General features: G+C 45.1%; 1 protein-coding gene across 4 annotated transcripts; it reads left to right on the top strand.

Moving 5' to 3' along the window:
• The first annotated feature begins 30 nt into the window (after positions 1 to 30).
• On the top strand, positions 31 to 19,382 carry DDX24 (DEAD-box helicase 24). 4 transcript variants are annotated; one of them, XM_014832060.3, is made up of 9 exons: positions 31 to 157; positions 1,390 to 2,103; positions 8,461 to 8,988; positions 10,049 to 10,202; positions 10,719 to 11,234; positions 13,244 to 13,319; positions 15,733 to 15,921; positions 17,228 to 17,357; positions 18,852 to 19,382. In XM_014832060.3, the coding sequence occupies exons 2-9, from the start codon at positions 1,392 to 1,394 to the stop codon at positions 19,121 to 19,123; spliced, it is 2,577 nt and encodes an 858-aa protein (XP_014687546.3). In that variant the 5' UTR covers positions 31 to 157; positions 1,390 to 1,391; the 3' UTR covers positions 19,124 to 19,382. The 4 variants fall into 4 exon arrangements, with proteins under 4 accessions (XP_014687546.3, XP_014687545.3, XP_014687547.3 ...); XM_014832059.3 differs by having other exon boundaries at positions 36 to 157; positions 1,387 to 2,103; XM_014832061.3 differs by having other exon boundaries at positions 111 to 751; positions 1,387 to 2,103.
• Positions 19,383 to 19,566: the final 184 nt, after the last annotated feature.

Genomic DNA, 19,566 nt, shown 5'->3' with positions numbered 1-19,566 from the left:
GGCAGCGAATCAGGTCGCGGCGTCTAGGGCGGGGGCGGGACTTCCTGCCGCAGCGCGCACGCATGCGTGAATGCAAGCCCCGCCCCGGAACTGCGGGCTGCGCTGCAGCTAAGGTGCCGCGGCCGTGTCTGAGGCGGTTGGCCGGCGGCCCCACGCGGTGAGTGCCGGAGCTGGAGCGGTGCTCGGGCCGGCGCTAGCGGGGAGAGGGGCGGGCTCCCGGGCTCCCGTTGCGGGCCTCTCCAGCCCGCGAGTTCTCGGGTCGCAGTCAGGCAGCCTGCCGGACCCCGCGCCGGGGCCGGGTGTGTGGGCGTCCGCGTCCGGCGTCCTCGGCTTTCGCGCCTCGTGCGCCCCTTCGGGCCTGAGGCGAGGCGCGAGCGGCGGTCCGGGAGCGGGCGCCGCGAGGAGGGACCCCACTCGCTCGTCAGATCGCACCCCGCGTCCCGGCCGGGTGTGCGCGACCGCCCCCGCTCAGGCTTGAGCTCGGCCTCTTGGTGGTCGTGGCGCCCGCGGGGCGGTGAGCGAGCCTCCTTGCAACTGAGGTGCTCACCTTAGGAGGCGCCATGAGCGGTTTTGGACATGCGTCACCTTTTTGTACCCGCGTAACGAACCCACGAGACGGACGGCCTCAGAGTCGCCCCTTTTACCGACGGGGAAACTGAGGCTCACGGAGATCAGTGCGTGCGCCGCCGGCCCGGAGCTGGCGAGCGGTGGCTCCGGATTGGAACCGGGGTTTGCTTTGGCATTTTCCCCGGTATCTGTTATTTTCTTGCCCTTGCTGAAAAGGGAGAACGTGGGTCCAGGGCCGTGCAAATGGTTTTTAAGTCACTTAAAGCGTCATGGAAAAGCTGGCTGGGCTTTAAGCCGGACGGCAAAGGCCGGGATGGTGGGACGGGCATTAAAGCTGCCCACTCGGCCCGCCCCCCCCCCCCCGAACCCCAGATTCTCATCCTGCCCTCCACATGGCTTGGGTGGCGGGCCTTATCCTCCGTGCGTTAAATGGTTCTGTCCTTTGCACGGGACGTGTGTGGCTTGGGTGTTATTAGGCCCTCCCCCTTCTGGAAGATGAGGACCCTGAGGTTCCGAGGGGTGTGAGCAGGACTGGCCAGGGGCTCATAGAGGTTGAGTGTGGGGTCTGGAATCCAAGCCAGATCTCTGCCTTCTACCCTGGCCCCATCTCTGTGTCCCCTCTGTTCCGGGCCAGCTGCCTGCTCCGTGCGTGTGTCTGTCTGTCTGTCTGTCTTTCCCTCCTTGACCGTCTCCAGCGGGGAGCTCACCTCTTTGCAGGGCCGGACACTCTGTAGGCCGCCTGGAAGAGGTTTGCGGCCTCAAAGTCCCCCGCTTCCCTTTTGCCAACCTCCCGGAACGTTTCTCTCCTTTTCGTTTCAGCAGCCATGAAGTTGAAGGAGAAGAAGTCGAGGCCAAAGTCGCAGAGCTACGGCAAATTTCAGACGAAGGGAATCAAAGTTGTGGGGAAATGGAAGCAGGTGGAGATTGACCCAAATATGTTTGCAGACGGGCAGATGGATGATTTGGTGTGCTTTGAGGAACTGACAGATTACCGGTTGGTTTCTGCCGCCAAGAATTCCTCCAGCCTCTTCTCAAAGGAGCCCAGGAAGAGAAAGGCACAAGCTCTTTCCGAAGGAGAGGAGGAAGCAGAGGCTAGCTGCTCAAAGAAAAAGATGAAGTTGAAGAAGGGTAAAGATGTGGAAACGGAAGGAACCAGTACCCAGGAAGAGTGTGAAGTCAAAGATGCCGAGCCAGAGGCCCAGGGAGACGGCACAGGTTGTCCTGATCCAGAGGTAGGGGAGATGGCATCAGAAAGCCCGGCCCAGACTATTCCGAAAAAGAAGAAAAAGAAAGGAAAAAAAAAAATGGAGGCTTCCCAAGGTACGACTCCAAAGGGGCCCAAAAAAGCGAAGACGTGGATGCCTGAAATGCGTGACCAGAAGGCAGACGTATCAGCTTGGAAGGACCTGTTTGTACCCAAGCCGGTTCTCCGAGCACTCAGTTTTCTGGGCTTCTCTGCACCCACCCCAATCCAGGCCCTGACCTTGGCACCTGCCATCCGTGACAAACTGGACATCCTTGGGGCTGCTGAGACAGGTAAGGGCTCCTTATCTGGCCAGGGCTAGATTGCTTCTGGACGAGCCTGTGGCTGCTCACAGGCCGGGTGTCTGGGAAAGGGGGCAGTGCTGGGAACATAACTATAGAAGCAATGTTGAGTGCCGTGTTGAAGCTAGCCAGCTCTCGGTTGGAATGTGTCACTTCCTGGTTGGTACCCTAGGCAGGTCACTTCATCTCCAAGCCCTGTCATCTCCCTTATAAAATGGGGATAACAGCAGTCCCTGCTTTTGCTATGTGGGTTACCTGAAAATGCTGCAGTAAACTGAAGTTCACAATTCAGTGCATTGTAAGTCATCTGCACAGGGTTGTTTCCTATTCTTGAGCCTTTTCTGAATGGCTCAGAGGGCTGAGGTAGGGCGGAGATCAGCCCTCTGGAGAGGTGGGTCTTCGTCAGTGTAAGGAAGAGGTGTCTAATTCCCAACAGCTGCGCGGAGGTAAAAGGGCCGCTCTGGGAGTTGGTGAGCTTATTGTCATTGGAACGATTTGAGTGCGTGGTAGGTCACCATTGGGTGGATTTTGTAGGCAGATTTGGGCATGAGGTGACTGTTGGGACTAGGCATTGTTTCAAGTTCCCTCGTTCCCTGGGCCTTCTAAGACTGAAGCAGTGACAGGTTGACTCACCCAGGTGGGCCAAACTGCTGCCGGGGGGAGGAGCTTGGCCTGCTTGGAACTGTGAGTCCAGCCAGAGCAGCAGCAGATACAGAGACACAGAGAGAGAAATACATATGTGATGTGAGCCACATAGGTAATTTTAAATTTCCTAGGAGCCATTTAAAAAGAGGTAAAAAGAAACAGGTGAAAATTAATTTAACAATGTACTTAACTAATTATATAAAAATATTGTAATAGGTGATTAATGCAAAGTTATTAATGAGATATTTTACATTCTTTTTATACTAAGTTTTCAAACTCTGATGTGTGTGTTGAACTTGCAGCACATCTCCGTTTACGGTAACCACATTTTAAGTGCTCAGCAGCCATACGTGGCTAGTGGCTGTTACATTTTATTGCATTGGACTAGACCATCTAGACACTTTGTGCCTTGGGTTTCTGGAAGGGTGGTCGGAAAACTTGGAGTGAGGTCCTGTATGAGAGTCACGTGGATGGAAGGGCGAAGAAACTCAGGAAAGGGGAATGGAGATAATGATAATAACTTAGAACCTTTACTTAGCGTTGAAATCGCACTGTGCACTGTGTTAAGTGCATTACTCTTCCCGTCCTACTGATGAGCAAACTGTCCTCGCAGAGGATAGCCAGTGTCCCTAAAACTGCACAGCGGTAGTTAGTAGAGGCTGGATTCTAGACGAGGCCGCTGTGCTGTTGTTATTCTGCTGCGCTGCTTTGGTGTATGCAGAGGCCTGGAAGTCGGTTTCTGGAAGGCAGAGGCAAGGCTGTGAGAGCCAGTGTGGCTAGAGCCTGACAGTTGCCTTCATACCACAGCTGCTATCGGCTGTCCCCCTGGAATGCTGTCAGTCTGCAGGTCCAAGATTCAGAAAGGCTTTTGGGGCTGTGGACAAAGTGCTGCCCATGCAGACAGTGAATATATCCATCACACCCAAAGGTGCTTTGGGCCTATTTGAAATCCCTCCTTTCCTGGGCCTCCCTCCTTGTTCATCCCCAGGCAACCTTTGATAGGCTTTCTACGACTATAGATTAGTTTGCATTTTCCAGGATTTTATATAATGGAATCATACAATATGTACTTTTGGGGGGGATGTCTGCTCTTTGACTCAGTGTACTTTGAAATTCAACCATGTTATTGCAAGTACCAATAGTTCATTCCTTTTATTGATGAGTAGTATTCCAGTGTATGGATATGGCACAATTTGTTTATCCATCTATTGATGGATATTTCTGTTCGCTCTGGTTTTTGTCTCTTACAAATAAAACTATCATAAATATTGGTGGATCAGTCATTGCATGGATATGTGCTTTAAGTTCTGTTGGGTAAATAAATACCTAGGTGTTCAGTGGTTAGGTCTTAAAGTAATTGTAACTTTTTAGGAGCTTTCCAAAGTGATTATACCGTTTTACATACCCACCAGGTTATGAGAGTTGGAATTGGTCCATGTCTTTGCCAATATTTAGTATCATCAGTCTCTAATTTTATTTTAGACTTTTAACATTTAGACTTAAAATTCCTTGTGACTTTAGTTGGCATTTCCCTAGTGACTAGTTGAGCATCTTTTCAAGTGCCTGTTTGTCATCCACGTTATCTTTGGTGATGTCTGTTCAATTCTTTTGCCCATTTTTTAACTGGGTGGTGGTTTTCCTATTATTGAGTTAATTATATATTCTAGATACACATCCTTTATCAGCTATGCAATTTGCAGTCTTTTTCTCCCAGTCTGTAGCTTGTCTTTTCATTCTCTTTACAGTCTTTTTAAAGAGCAGAAGTTCTTTTTTTGATGAAGTTCAAATTATCACTTTTTGTTTTACAGATGTGCTTATCTAAGAACCTTTTGCCTAACCCAAAATCACAAAAATTTTCTCCTAGGTTTTTTCCTAGAAGTGTTAGTAGTTTTAGGTTTTATGTTTCAGTCCGTGATACTTATTGGGTTAACTTTTGTTTATGTTGAGAAGTGTGGGTCAAAGTTTTTCTGTTTTTTGTTTTTGCATATGGATGTCTAATTATTCTAACACCATTTGCTGAAAAACTGTCCTTTCTCCACTGAATTGCCTTTGCATGTTTTCTGAGACTCAGTGAGCATATAGGTGAGGGTCTGTGTATCTCTTTCTGGAGTCTTTCCATTGATCTACTTGCCTATCTTTGCACTAATAGTTAACTCTCTTGGATACAGTAGCTTTAGAATAAGTCTTGAAATCAGGTAGCGTAAGTCCCCCACTTTCTTCTTTTTAGAAGTTAGTTTGGCTATTCTAGGCCCTTCGCGTTTATGAATTTTAAAGTCAGCTTGTCAATTTCTACAAAAAAAGCCAGCTGGTATTTGGTTTGGGATTACATTGATTATATAGCAAACTGAGGACAAATGACCTCTGACAACATAGAATTTTCTAATCCACGAATGTGGTATATCTTTCTATATTTTTTTAGGTCTTTAATTTTTCTTAGCAGTGTTTTGTAGTTTTCAGTGTATGCACATGTATTCTTAGATTTATCCTTAAGTATTTCATATTTTTTGATGCTATTGTAAATAGTAATTTAAATTTTTCTATTTCTGAATGTTGCTAATAAATAAAATATGATGGATTTGTATATCGATTTTGTATCTTGCAACTTGTTACCAACAAGTAGTTTCTTGAAGATCATGTAGGATTTTCCATAAAGATGATGATGTCATCTAGTCTTGATGCCTTTTGTTTATTTTTGTCTTATTGCACTGGCTAAAACCTCCAGTACAATTTTGAATTGAACTGATATTGTGGGCATCATTGCTTTGTTCCTGATCTTTGGGGGGTAAATTCAATCTTTCATCCTTAAGTATGATGCTAGTTGTAGATTTTTCATAAATGCCCTTTATCAGGTTGAGAAAATTCTTTTCTATTTCTAATTTGATGAAAGTTGTCATCAGAAATGGTTTTTGGGTTTTCCCCAACACTTTTCTGCATATACTGAGACATTTGTTTTTTCATTTTTAGTCTGTTGATAACAGTGATTTACATTACTTAATTTTCAAATACTAAACTAAACTTATATTTCTGGGATAAGTTGAACTTAGTCACAATGTATTATTGCATATATATTGTTGGATTTGATTTGCTAAAATTTTGTTGATTAAATTTTTGAATTTCTGTTCATGGGATATTGGTTTGTAGTTTTCTCGTATTGTCTTTGGTTTGGAATCAGTTATGCAGGCCTCAGAATGACTTTTGAAGTATTTTCTTTAATTTTCTGAAAGAGTTTGTATAGATTTGGTATTTTCTTTCTTCCTTAAATGTTTGGTAGAATTCATCTGTGCTTGCACTTTTCTTTGTAGGATGGTTTTTAACTACAAAATCAATTGCTTTAATATATTAGAAATGTGTGTTATTTTATTTTTGAGTGATAGTTTTCTACTTGCAGTTCAATTAGTTTTTGTTTTATGTATTTTGGAGCTGTATTATTAGATGCATAAATGTTTAGGACTGTTATATCCTTTAAGTGAATTCACTCCTTTCATTATGAAGTTGCTTTCTTTATCCCTAAAGTATTCTTTGTTCTAAAATTTCCTTTGTCTGCTATTAATGTAGATTTTCCTGCTGAATTTTGATTAATATTAGGATGATGTGTCTTTTTCCATACTTGTACTTTTGACCTGTTTTCTTGTAGGGAGCATATAATTGGGTCTTGCCGTTTAATCTGACAGTCTCTGTCTTTCGTTTGTGGTGTTGAAGTCATTTACCTTTAATGTGATTATTGGTAATGGTTGGGTTTTAATCAGTTATTTTACTCTTTGTTTTCTTATTTCTCCCAGCTATTCCTTGTTCTCTTTTTCCTCTTCTACCTTCTTTTGGATTGAATATTTTTTTGTGATACCATTTTATCTCCTTTATTGTCTTAGTAGCTATAACTCTTCATTAAGTCCTTTTGGTGGTTGCTTTCGGGTTCACGTTATGTATCTTTTAATGTATCTTAGTCTACCTTCAAGTAATAATATACTACTTTACATATACAGTGGTCCCCCTTTATCTGTGCTTTCATTTTCCGTGGTTTCAGTTACCCACAGTCAACCTTGGTTCAAAAATATTAAATGGAAAATTCCAGGAAAAAACAATTCGAAAGTTTTAAGTTGTGTGCCATTGTAAGTAGCATGATAAAATCTTGAGCCATCCCACTCTGTCCTGCCTTGATGTGAATCATCCCTTTGTCTTGCATATCCAGCATATCTATACTGTATATGCTACCTGCCCTTAGTCACTTAGTAGCCTTATCGGTTATCAGATCCATTATCATGATATCACAGTGCTTTGTGTTCAAGTAACCCTAATTTTACTTAGTAATGGCCCCAAAGTGGCATTAGTCTCTGACTGTGCCTAATTTCCGAATTAAACTTTATCATAGGTGTGTATGTATGGGAAAAAACACAGTATATACAGGGTTCGATAGTATCTGCCATTTCAGGCATCCTCTGGTGGTCTTGGAACGTATCCCCCGTGGATAAAGGAGGACTGCTGTAGTACAAGAACCTTACAAGAGTCTATTTCCATTTGTCCTCTTCCTTTGTGTTTTTTGTTTTATACTTAATATTTGTTAGAAATCCCAAAACAAATTATTGTTATTTTTGCATTAAATGATCAATTATTTTTTTAAAGAAATTTAAATAAGAAGAAGACATCTTTTATATTTATTCATGTTACCATTTCTGGTGTTCTTCATTCTTTTGTGTAGATCCAGATTTTCATCCAATATCATTTTTTTCTTCTACATGAAAGACTTCCTTTATTGTTTCTTGTAGTCCAGATCTGTTGATAAATTATTTCAGCTTTTGTATGCCTAAAAAAAATATTTCGCATTTGTTTTGAAAGAGATTTTTGCTGAGTGTAGAGTTCTAGATCGTCAGGTTTATTATTTTTTTTGTCTTCAAATAAAGATGTTACACTGTCTTCTGGCTTTCATGGTTTCTGATGAAAAGTGCTGTTTTTCTTATCTGAGGTCTCATGGGTCTCTTTTCGCTCTTTTTTTCTTCTAGTACTTTATTTCCCTGTGGGTTATTTTTTTCCTAAGAGCTAGCTGCTCATTTTCCTTTGAAAATTATTTGTGAGAATTCTTTGAGGCCTATGATAAAGGTTTCTTCCTCCAGAGATCATTTATATGCTTCTGCTTGGGGCATTATATCTGTAGAACCACTTTCAGTTTGCAGCTTGAGGTTTTTTGTTTTGTTTGTTTTGACCACCTAGATGACATGAATTTTGCCTCCAAAAACATTCAACGACCAGTTTGAAAGTGTTCAAGCATAGACAAAAGTGTGGTATTTTAAAATTTTCTCAAAAACTAAGAAAATTATTTTTTTTACTCTCCTTCCCCACCAAAGAAAGGTCTTGGGAAGGTATTTATAGATTTCCATTCCCCACCTCCCTTTGTGGTGGTGTTCCTTCACAACAACAACAAAATACACAAAAAACTTGCCCATCTCTTAGGGTTTTCATTGCTTGGACATTTGTCTGTGGTTCATTATTGGTGACCTCAGGCCTCAATGCCAGTCTGCCAGACTTTTCTTCAGACTCCTAATTATAGGTGCCCTGTGGTTGCAGTGCTGTAGGGGAACCTCTGCAGAGTGGACAAGCTTTGGGTTGGGCAGGGTGACACTTGACTATTTCAGGGTCCTTTATTCTGTGTAAAAAGTGTGTACATCTGCTGATTGACACTGTTTTGTTTGTTTGTTTTGTTCTACTTCTAAGGCAGTGGGAAAACTCTTGCTTTTGCCATACCAATGATTCACGCAGTGCTCCAGTGGCAGGTGAAGAAGCAGCCTACCCCAGCTCTAAGTAACACAGGAGCAGCTCCTGGCGAGACCAGAACCGAGGCTGGAGCCGAGACTGGATCACTAAACAAAGGTGGAACTGAGTCTGGAGTTTTGCCTGATGAGATTGAAACTGAAGATGAAACACTGCCCAGTGAGGCTGGAGCGAAGGCTAGATCCAAAACTAGAGCTACCATCCCAGACCCGATGTTGACCCTCTGTGATGATGATGCTGGTGAAGGACCTTCTTCCCTGATCAGAGAGAAACCCCTCCCTGAAGAGGATGAAGACGAAGAGGAAGAGCTTGATGAAGAGCAGACTGCAAAGTTAAAACAAGAATTGAGTAGCAAAATTGCCACCTGTAAAGCACATCCAAAGCATCCTCTGCTTGGACTGGTTCTGACTCCCACTCGAGAGCTAGCTGTCCAGGTCAAACAACACATTGATGCTGTGGCCAAGTTTACTGGTGAGGTTTCGCTTCCATTTAATAAATATTTCCTGAGAGCATCCTGGATACTGGAGTGGCAAAGGTGAATGAACCGTGGCTCCTGCCTTCTACGGAAATCTGCCAGAGAATTAAGCCCTACAGAAAATTGTTTGAGCGATGCTTTCTCAGTTCTCCCAATGACACATAGCTAATGCCATTCTAGATGGATAGGAAATTAGTTAATTTATTGGTTACAATGGATGCTTAGTGTAGGGGTCCTCAAACTACCTGTTTTTGTAAATAAATGGCCACACTCACTTGTTTACATGTTGTCTATGGTTGCTTTTGTGCTACCCAGGCAGGGTGGAGTAGAGTTAGTAGTTGTAACAGAGACCGTTTAGCCTACAAGGCCAAAAATGTTTACTATTGTCCCTTTAAGAAAAAGTTTGCTGACCTCTGCCTTAGAGCATTAGAACTTAATTCTCTCAGGGAGTTCCTTTCGGTAAGGGCTGCACAGTGGGAATTTTCATTTTACAATAAAAGCAGCAGTTACTTACCAGGCTCCTAGTAAATGCGAGAACTTTTCAAAGCTCTTTGCCTTCAGGATCCTGTGTGTCCCTTCCACACTGGATACCTTGGGAAGTCCTCCACGAGAGAGGAGAACAGAATACTAGGCCTTAGAGGAGATTTAGACTAATTCTAATTGAAGGGAATGGGAAGGGCTTCCTAGGAGAGGTGTTCTCCTAGCTGCAGGTAACGTCATTTTTAGTATTGTGGTGCACCACTGCTCAGTTTTTCCAGAACTTTGGATGTAAGCATGCCTGGGTTCAAATCCAGCCCTTCTGTTGTGATTGAAGGGGAAAGAGTAGAAAGATTGAGTTTGGGGGAGTAGGCAAGGCCCAGATCATAGAAAATTTGGTAAGCCCTTTAGGAGTAGCACCAGCAGTCAGGCTAGGCCAGCTCTTTCAGCTCCCCCCCGAGATGGGAGCTGTGCCAGTGACTGATTGCATCTGCTAATCTGGGGGTGCCTATGTCAGTAGTGAAAGAAAATAAACAGCCAGACTGAATGACAGTGTCCTTTATGTTTTGTGTACCATAGGAATTAAAACTGCTATTTTGGTTGGTGGAATGTCCACGCAGAAACAGCAGAGGATGCTGAACCGCCAGCCTGAGATTGTGGTTGCCACTCCAGGCCGCCTGTGGGAGCTAGTTAAAGAAAAGCACCCTCATTTGAGTAACCTTCGGCAGCTCAGGTGACAAATAGTACCTCCCCTTTCCCCTCACTCTCTGTTCTGAGGTGGGCCTGAGGTGACATGGGAGTGTGTACAGTGCCTTCTCCCTGACACAAGGTGCCATGGTGTGATACCAGCCAGAACTTGGCCTCTAGAAAACCAAGCATGCATGAGGGAGATTAGTTGAGGCCCTGGGTGTGTGTGTGTCTGTGTTGAGGGTGGCGGTGGTGGTATGGTATGCTGTAAATGGCTCCTCTTACCTGCTACTAAAACCAGGATGGGGGTGTGTGTGTGTGTGTGTGTGTGTGTGTGTGTGTGTGTGTGTGTGTGTGTGTGTGTGTGTGTGTGTGTGTGTGTGTGTTGAAGGTGGAGGTGATGGTCGAGTGTGCTGTAAATGATACCTCTTACCTGCCACTAACCAGGATATGAGGGGGCCAGTATGTGTGTGTGCGGAGGGTGGGGGTGGTGGTAGAGTGTGCTGTAAATGACTCCTCTTACACTGCTAACCAAGATATGTGGGTCTGTCTGGATCTGCAGGTGCCTGGTGGTTGACGAGGCTGACCGGATGGTTGAGAAAGGCCACTTTGCTGAGCTCTCACAACTGCTAGAGATGCTCAGTGACTCCCAATACAACCCAAAGAGACAGACGCTTGTTTTTTCTGCCACACTCACCCTGGTACATCAAGCTCCTGCTCGAATCCTTCACAAGAAGCACACTAAGAAAATCGACAAAACTGCCAAACTTGACCTCCTCATGCAGAAGATTGGCCTGAGGGGCAAGCCAAAGGTCATTGACCTCACAAGAAATGAGGCCACGGTGGAGACGCTGACAGAGACCAAGATTCACTGTGAGACTGATGAGAAAGACTTATATCTGTACTACTTCCTGATGCAGTATCCAGGCCGCACCTTAGTGTTTGCCAATAGTATCTCCTGCATCAAACGCCTCTCTGGGCTCCTCAAAGTCCTGGATATCATGCCACTGACCCTCCATGCCTGCATGCACCAGAAGCAGAGGCTCAGAAACCTGGAGCAGTTTGCCCGTCTAGAAGAGTAAGTCAGGCCTGTCCCCAGAGGCCAACATCTAGCCATTGGGTCAAGGTTACCAGCGTGATGGAGAGATGGTAGGAAGCTACCTTCTGTGATGAGGGCCTTATCAGTAGACAATAGCCCTTTTTTGCACAGCATGATGCAGACTCACCATCATCTGGTGCATTTGGTTGCTGGTAAAGCCCAACAGAAACTTCTTAATAGTGAGTAATGGTGACAGTAATACCAACTGTTATTGAACACAATAGATTAAGGGCTGTGCTAGCATTTTAGCTACATTATCACATTCGTTCACTTCTAACATCCTTGAGAAGAAGGAAAATAGCTTCATGGTTAAGAGCACAGACTGCCTAAGATCAAATCCTAGCTGTGCCACTTCTGGCTGGTCACATTACTCTTTCAGTTTTCTCATAATTAGTATAATAATAGAAGCTACTTCAGAGGGTTGTTACAAGGATTAAATGAATTTGTGTAAAGTGTTTAGAACAATCGCTGGCACTTAGTATGTACTTGGTAAACGTTAGCTTTAATACCACTTGTCTTTATTATCATTATTGTCATTTTATAGGTGAAAAAAGTGAGGTTTAGAAATGTTATTCAGCTTGCCCAAGGTTTCTGAGCCTAGAAGTGGCAGAGCTGGGCCTCAGACAAGCCTGTCAGATCCTAGAGTTCATGCTGTGCCCTGCCATGCTGTCATTGTCCTGCTTTGGGGCCAGACTGATGCTCAGGCAGCAGGGTGCAGATTGTCAAGATGAAGATCTGGAAAGTTGAGGCCAACTCTAAATTGGCTTTTGCTCACAGTGTTTTGTCAGATTACAGGGTGATTAGTTTCTGTAACAAATATCTGGTTTACTTCTCTTTGAATGTTAGTAGGTAGAGTTAGTGGTTTACTGAATCAGGGGTTGGCAAACTGTGCCCACTCACTAACTAAATCCAGCTCACTGTCTGTTTTTATAAGTAAAGTTTTATTGGAACACACCTAGGCCTGTTGGTCTGTAGTCTGTGGCTGCTTTTGCATTGTAATGGCAGAGTTGAGTAGTTTCAACAGAGACGATCACCCCCAAAGCCAAAAACAATTTACTATCTGGCCCTTTACCGAGAAAGTTTGCTGACCTTGACTCAGAGCAATGGTTTAATGTTTTATGAACTTTAGTTTGCATCATATTCCCAATCCCAAGCCCTACCTCAGAGAAACAGGGAGTGGGGACCCTGGAGGCCCAGAATCTTCAGTTTTTAAGACATAGCTCCAGTGCTTTTGACCTTCCTTGAACTACACGTACATGAAGAAACATCACCCAACATGTTATCAAGTGCTTACCGTGAGCCAGGCACTGTTCTAGGGGCTGGTAATAGAACAGTGAATAATGCAAAGTCCTTGTTCTCATGGAGCTGACATTCCAGTGGAGGGAGATAATAAATTGGGAAGTTTGTCCTGCGGTCCTAAGTGCTGAGAAGTAAAGTTGTGCAGGGAGTTGTGCAGACTGTGAGTGTGTGGTCAGGGAGGCTTGTCTGAGAAGGTGAGATGTGAGCAGAGAGTGGAAGAAAGTAAGGAAATGTATCTGAGGAAGACCTTTTAAGGCCTAAGAGGAGGCAAGTGCAAAGGCTTGGAGGCAAGGGCATATTCAGCATGTTTGAGGAAGAGCAAGGAGAGCAAGAATGTCTGTGTGATTGGAGGGAAGTAAGTGGGAGGCTGTAGAGCAGATCACTGACCTAGAATGTGTATGGCCTCATTTAATTCACTTGAGCTGGTCATTTATTATTGCAGAGTGAGGCTTATTGATTGTGGTCATTGAGACCAGTTTGGATCCTAGCTTCACAACTGAATAGTTGTCTGTGTACCTTGGGAAGTTAATCTCTCTGAGCCTCAGTTTTTTCATCTGTGAAAGGGACATAATAGTATTATTTTGTAGAGTATTTGTAAGAATTGTAGTGTGTTAGAGTACTGAGTAGGTTGTAAGAGTTTATTAATGATAGCTACTAGTTATTGTTAATGAGCTTTCTCTCTCCACCAGTTGTGTTCTCCTGGCAACAGATGTGGCAGCTCGGGGCCTGGATATACCTAAAGTCCAGCATGTCATCCATTACCAGGTAGGGGCATCAGGGAATGTGTAGGCATCTCCTAGCATTGAATGGGGAATTTTTACAGCAAAGGTTGGGGGAGGGAGGAAGGAGGAATTGTTGGTCCCAAGGCCTCATGCAACAGAGTGTACCACTGGCATCTAGTGACCAACCAGCTTCTGCCACTTTTGGAACACTGTGGTGAGATTTATTTTGAAAACTTCTTGGCATTGTCTGATGCCAGATAGCCCCTCTCTCTTTGACTTGGGCAAACTACCTGATATTGGCAGGTTAGAGTCTTAGTTTCTTCCATGAAGTGAGTATAAGTTTAGCATGTAAAGTGGTTACCCTGGTGAAGACAAATAGAAGAGTGTGGTAGTTAAGACCTGCCTGGGCTTAAATCCCAGCTGGATAACCTTGAGCAAGTTATTTAGTCTCTTTGTATCCCAGTTTTCTCATTTGTTAACTGGCAGTTACTACAGTCTCTACTTCTGAAGTTCTTATTAAAGCAAAATAAGTTATGTGTGAAGAGCTTAGAAAGCCACATGGCACATCCTAAGCACTTAGTAAACGTTAGCTGCTGTTGATACTGACATTAATATTAGTGCGTGCACCTAGTAAATAGCTTAGAATGGTGGTTAGGAGTGTAGGTTCCAGAGCTACATTTCTAGGGTTTGAATGCCTGTCAGTGCTTCATAATTGGTTAGCTTTGGGCATGTTGCTTACTATCTCTAGTTTTGGTGTCATTGATTATAAACTGGGAGTAATAATGCTACCTACCCCATAGGGTTATCAGGAGAATTAAATGAGCTAGTGCTGATGAAGTACCTAGCTCAGTGTGAGTACTCAATAAAGGGTAGTGGGGCTGGCCTCATGGCTGAGTGGTTAAGTTTGTGCTCTCCAGTTTGGTGGCCCAGGCTTTCACTGGTTCGGATCCTGGGCGTGGACATGGCACCACTCATCAGGCCATGCTGGGGCAGCGTCCCACGTAGCAGAGCCAGAAGGACCTACAACTAGAATATACACCTGTGTTCTGTGGGGATTTGGGGAGAAGAAGAAGAAAAAGATTGGCAACAGGTATTAGCCCAGGTGCTAATCTTAAAAAATAAAATAAAATCAATAAATGGTAGCTATTCTGGCATTATTGTTCCTCCTTTTTAATCCTTCCATGCTTTTAAAAATCTTTTGGGGTGCCAATTCAGTTTAGCAAATCTTTATTCTTCCTCTTTTGGGGGACGAGGCTGGGTCAGTCTTTGTGGGAAATATCCAGATGAACAAAATACAGTCCAAGCCCCAAAGAAGTATCACATCCAGTAGAGATGAGATGACCACAGCCATAGTTTAAGGCAGAAGATTTAGAAAGTTGCAAGATATAATGGGGGAGAGAGGTAACTTCTCGTTTGGGAGGTTGGAAAGTGCTTTCCAAAGGTGTTTGGCATTTAAGGATGGAGAGGATTTGGGCATTTAGAGGTAGGCAAGGAAGGAGGAAAGAACATGTGGAAGTGGGCAGTTGGCTGAGAGTGAGAAGAGGGGGTATGTTGGGAGAGAAAGTCAAGAATGGCAAATAGATCTGATTTCTAGCACCGTTATGAACAGGTGGTTGTGGTGCTTAGAGCACTGCACAGGAAGACATGGAGTGGTATCTGGACTCAGTGGAGAAGACTCTTGATTAGTGGTGTGTGCCACAGGAGTGGGGAAGGTTGGGATTGTCAGCACCCCTGCCATACCATCTGCGGATAATATTTCCAGTCTGTATTGGAGTAGAGGCAGTTTAGTCCAGGGGTTAGCATGGTCTTTGAGCTGTACTGCTTCAGTTCAAATTCTGGCTTCACCACTTAGTTGGAAAACCTAGGGAGAATTGCTTAACATGTGTGTTTCAGTTTCCTTGTCTGTAATATGGATAATCATGTAAGCATCTGTTTGATGTTATTGTTGTCAGGAATCCATGGGATAAGACAGGCAGAGTGCTTAGAATTGCCTAACACGTTGTAATCACTCAATAAATGCTGGTTATGATTACCATCATCAATCATCCCTGCAGAGTTAATGAAAAGCCAGTGGAGTTTCTTTAGTTAGAGGGGATATTATGGTCAGAGTTTTGACTCAGAAAGATGACACTGGAAGCTTTGGGCTGGGTCAGATGGAGTGGGAAGGACTAGAGACCAAATAAGAAATGACTGCCCCTGTCCAGGTCAGTGGTCATGAGGGCCTGAAGCAGGGTAGAGGGCGTGGGAGGGCAGAGCCTGCACGGTGGACAGGCTAAACCTGGGGATACTTTAAATATGGGATGAGGGGAGAAGGGCTGGATCTGTCCACAGTGCTAGAGAGGTTCCTAGCTGCCTGGCTAGGATGAAGGAGGATCCAGTATTGGATTGCTTGCCCTGAGGGGAAGAGCAGTGTTTGGTGATTCCCATGTGTTGACCTCCCACTTCTTCTTTGGCAGGTCCCTCGCACCTCAGAGATTTATGTCCACCGAAGTGGTCGAACTGCTCGTGCCACCAATGAAGGCCTCAGCCTGATGCTTATTGGGCCTGAGGACGTGATCAACTTTAAGAAGATTTACAAAACCCTCAAGAAAGATGAGGACATCCCACTGTTCCCTGTGCAGACAAAGTACATGGATGCAGTCAAGGTAAAAAGATAAGTTAAAAGCCCAGTGTTGATGAGGGAGGGATCGTGCTGCTCCCTCACCTTGCTGTGAGTCTCTGGCATTATAACCCTTGGAAACTACGTTACGGTTCTGTCAACAGCTAAACAGGGCAATTTGTTAAAAAAAAAAAAAGGAATGGTGGTACTGTACCTGGCAGAAGGGAGAAAAGGTGACTGCCAAAAGTGTGAGGAATTTTCTTCCTGAATGCTTTCTTCACTGTTCACCCCTGAAGCATCCACCACCACCCCCTCCACTGGACAGGGGCAGTGAGCGCAGCTGTCCGGACATTGGATGGTTGTAGGGAAGTGAGCTCAATGTGTCTTGCTGAGGCAAATACTAAGGTTTTGTCACATCTCTGCAGCAGATGCTAGTAACTCCTACCTTTGGGGTTTTATTTTAATTCAGTAGGCATTCACTGAGTGGGTGCTGCTTAGTATGGGCCACAGTGTGTCAGGTACCAAAGCAGGATGGGTTCTTCTCCGTAGAGATCCACCAGCTCATAAGGCAGGCCAAGCCCATGCTGAAGGTGAGGTACAAATGGAGCACTGTAGGACTGGTGGGCAATGGTTATATAGGTAGGAGATGAGGTTTCCTCTGTGCCTCCTGCATTCAGAGATCTGGAGAGATGAAAAGGAGGTGGAATTCCAGGAACTGAGGGAGGAAAAACATGGAACAGTTCAAGGACTGTTGGCACTTATGGCTCAAAAGGAATGTTAGCCATGTGGGGAAATGTGGTGGGAAATGAGGATGGAAAGGTGGAGGTTACAGAGAATTCCTGTTAGTAGGAAGGGTTAGGAGCCACCCTTGTTTCCCATGGTGTCTTTCCCCCACATCACAAGATCTGACGTGGAATAGAGGAAAGACAGCTCTCTGAGTTTGTTGTCCTTGTGATTGGGAACTGGGCTCTAATTCAGCACTGTTGGGGTGTTTCATGATCTCAGCTCAGCTATGGAAGCCTCTCTGGTATCTCGGGAAAAGCATTCCCTTTGGACACCTGTAGATTGGCAGTCCAGCCGAGCTGGGCTTCCAAGGGATGAGGGGGTGAGGGGTTCAGAGTTGTTATTTGGAGAGGCTGCTCTTGTGATCGCATGTGTACACACTCATGTGTGATGATTGCCCTCTCTGCTTTTATCAGGAACCAGGACAGATGCATTTTGATGGGAGCTGAGCTGCATCTTACTGAACACTGATCTCAAAAGCTTTTCTAAATACAACTTAAATGAGACTTTACTTCCCAGAGGCCTGAACACCCTCTGTCAGATGAACACTTTCTGTTCCTTTCCCCCAGGAGCGGATCCATTTAGCTCGACAGATTGAGAAAGCCGAGTATCGGAACTTCCAGGCTTGTCTGCACAACTCTTGGATTGAGCAGGCAGCAGCTGCCCTCGAGATTGAGCTGGAAGAAGAGATGTATAAGGGTGAGATGTATAAGGGCTGGATGGGATTTGAGGAAGGGTCCATTGAGCTTTTCTTTGTTTTTCCCTGCAACTTTTGTCTTGTTGGAACTTCCCCGCTACCATGAGTGCCGTCAAAATTGGTAAGATGCCTTTTCCTTCTTTGTGACAGGCCCTGGTCCTAGATGAGCCTAAAGTCCTTAGCCTTTATTCCCTCTCTCATTTGGCGCCCTCAGCTTCCTCCCTCATGTGGAGAGGCAGTGTAGTACAGTGATGTCAGGGGCAGGTGCTGCCGCCAGACTGCCCGTGTTTGAGTGCTCGCCCATTCCCTCAACTGGCTCTGTGAACAGGTCAAGTTCCTTAACCTTTCTGTTGTACCTAGGCTGTCCTCACTTACAAAATGCAGATCATAAAGTACCTACCTCATGAGGTTGTTGAGAAGATGGCTTGAGTTGACTGTAAAGTGCTTATAACAGTGCCTGGCACTGTATTTGGTACATTTCAACTTATTATTTATTGTCATTACTTTTACCATTAACCTGTCTTCCAAGCTGACAAAGCACTTTGGTCATCATCTCATCTGATCTTCTCCCAAGTCTCATGACAAAAGTAGAACAGGAATTACTATCCTTTTACATCTGGGAACTCGAGGCTCACAGAGGAGAAGTGATTTGCGCAGTTACTCTATCACCAGGCGTTTTCTGAGCTCCTGCTCTGAACCTGGGCCAGAGGCTAAGGATTCAGGGATGAGTCTGTGTGGTCGCTGCTCTAGGAAGGCTCCTGAGTCTAAGAAGTGGTAGAACCCTATGTAGAACTGATGACAGCAGAGTTAGGCTCTTTGGACCCTACGAGTAGGCAGCTCAGCTGAGGTGTTGGCATCTCAGTGCCAAAGCCAACAAATTTGAGCTAAACTTACTGGTGTCTGCCTAGCATGGAAGCCGGGAACCAAACCAGTGGAATTGATGACTCTCAGCTGGGCCTCCTGGTAGCTCAGGCTTGAGCCTTGGGCTGGAGGTGCATAAGGCCCCGGCTTCCCTTCCTGAGACAGGCTGGCATCGAGCCCTGTGGCTGTGCCCACCTCCGCAGGTGCAGGAGAGCTGGGCCGTGTAGACGGCGTTCACTGTCTCCTGAGAGGTTTGTAGCTATCAACTCACCAAACCCCAGGCAACAAGTGGTGGGTCGTAAGAAGAAAACTGATCATCAGGTCAGGAGACTTGGGTCCTAATCTCAGTTTGACAGCCAGCTCTGTGACCTTCAGCAGGTGACCTGAGTTTCCTCGACTAACATGAAGATCATTCCTGTCTTAGAGGGTTTCTGTGAGGAGTACAGGACGGAGTAGCCCCGAGTGTCCCTCCTAAACTGTCAGAAGTTAGCTAACGCTGACTTCTGCAGAGAATTTTTGAGCCCTGCCTCCCCAGAGAGTTCCAGAATATTCTTCCTCACAAGTATTAGCCATCAAGGGAAACAATGCTTCTACAAACCTTAGTAAATATGATGTGTTTTGTATTGTGTTTGAAGGAGGAAAAGCTGACCAGCAAGAAGAGCGTCGGAGACAAAAGCAGATGAAGGTCCTGAAGAAGGAGCTGCGCCATTTACTCTCCCAGCCATTGTTTAAAGAGGACCTGAAAACCAGGTATCCGACTCAGTCTGGCAAGCTGCCCGTGCTCACGTCTGCTCCAAGAAATGCCGAGTCCGCTTTGAGCTGCCTCTCCAAACAGAAGAGGAGGAAGAAGAAGAAACCGAAAGAGCCGCAGCAGGAGCAGCTGCAGCCAAGTACAACTGCAGATTAGTTACCCCCAGGTCAGAGTCTGTTGGTGACGTTGTCTCTGTTCTCTGGTTATATGGAAAACCTTCCCACCTTTCGTTTCATTCCACTCTCAACTCCGGTTATCAAAATCTCCCTCTCTTATGGTGGGAGAGACCTCGTGCAGATTTGTGTTGTTTTGGAGTAAGAATTCTGTGCAGCAGCTTATTTATTTCTGTATTTCAGTGTTTACGGGCTTCCTTTGTGTTCAGCTTTATTTCCTGAATTAAAAGTAATAATCAGAACCAGCCTGTCATTCTGAGTTTTTAGCCAGAACGTGCGGGATACTGTCCTGATTCTCTGGCTGCAGGATACACATGAGGCGTCTCTCCCCCCACTGGAGAGTGTGGATGGAGCATGAGGCCTGAGAGTTTTGCAGATTACTATAAAATCGTCTCTGCCTGCATCTTAGCTTGTGTTCTCCTTTTC

Source organism: Equus asinus, chromosome 7 (genome assembly GCF_041296235.1).
Source record: "Equus asinus isolate D_3611 breed Donkey chromosome 7, EquAss-T2T_v2, whole genome shotgun sequence".
In the NCBI taxonomy this organism is placed as follows: domain Eukaryota; kingdom Metazoa; phylum Chordata; class Mammalia; order Perissodactyla; family Equidae; genus Equus; species Equus asinus.
Note: the sequence above shows the minus strand (reverse complement) of the source record. Positions and strands in the feature narration are given on the sequence as shown.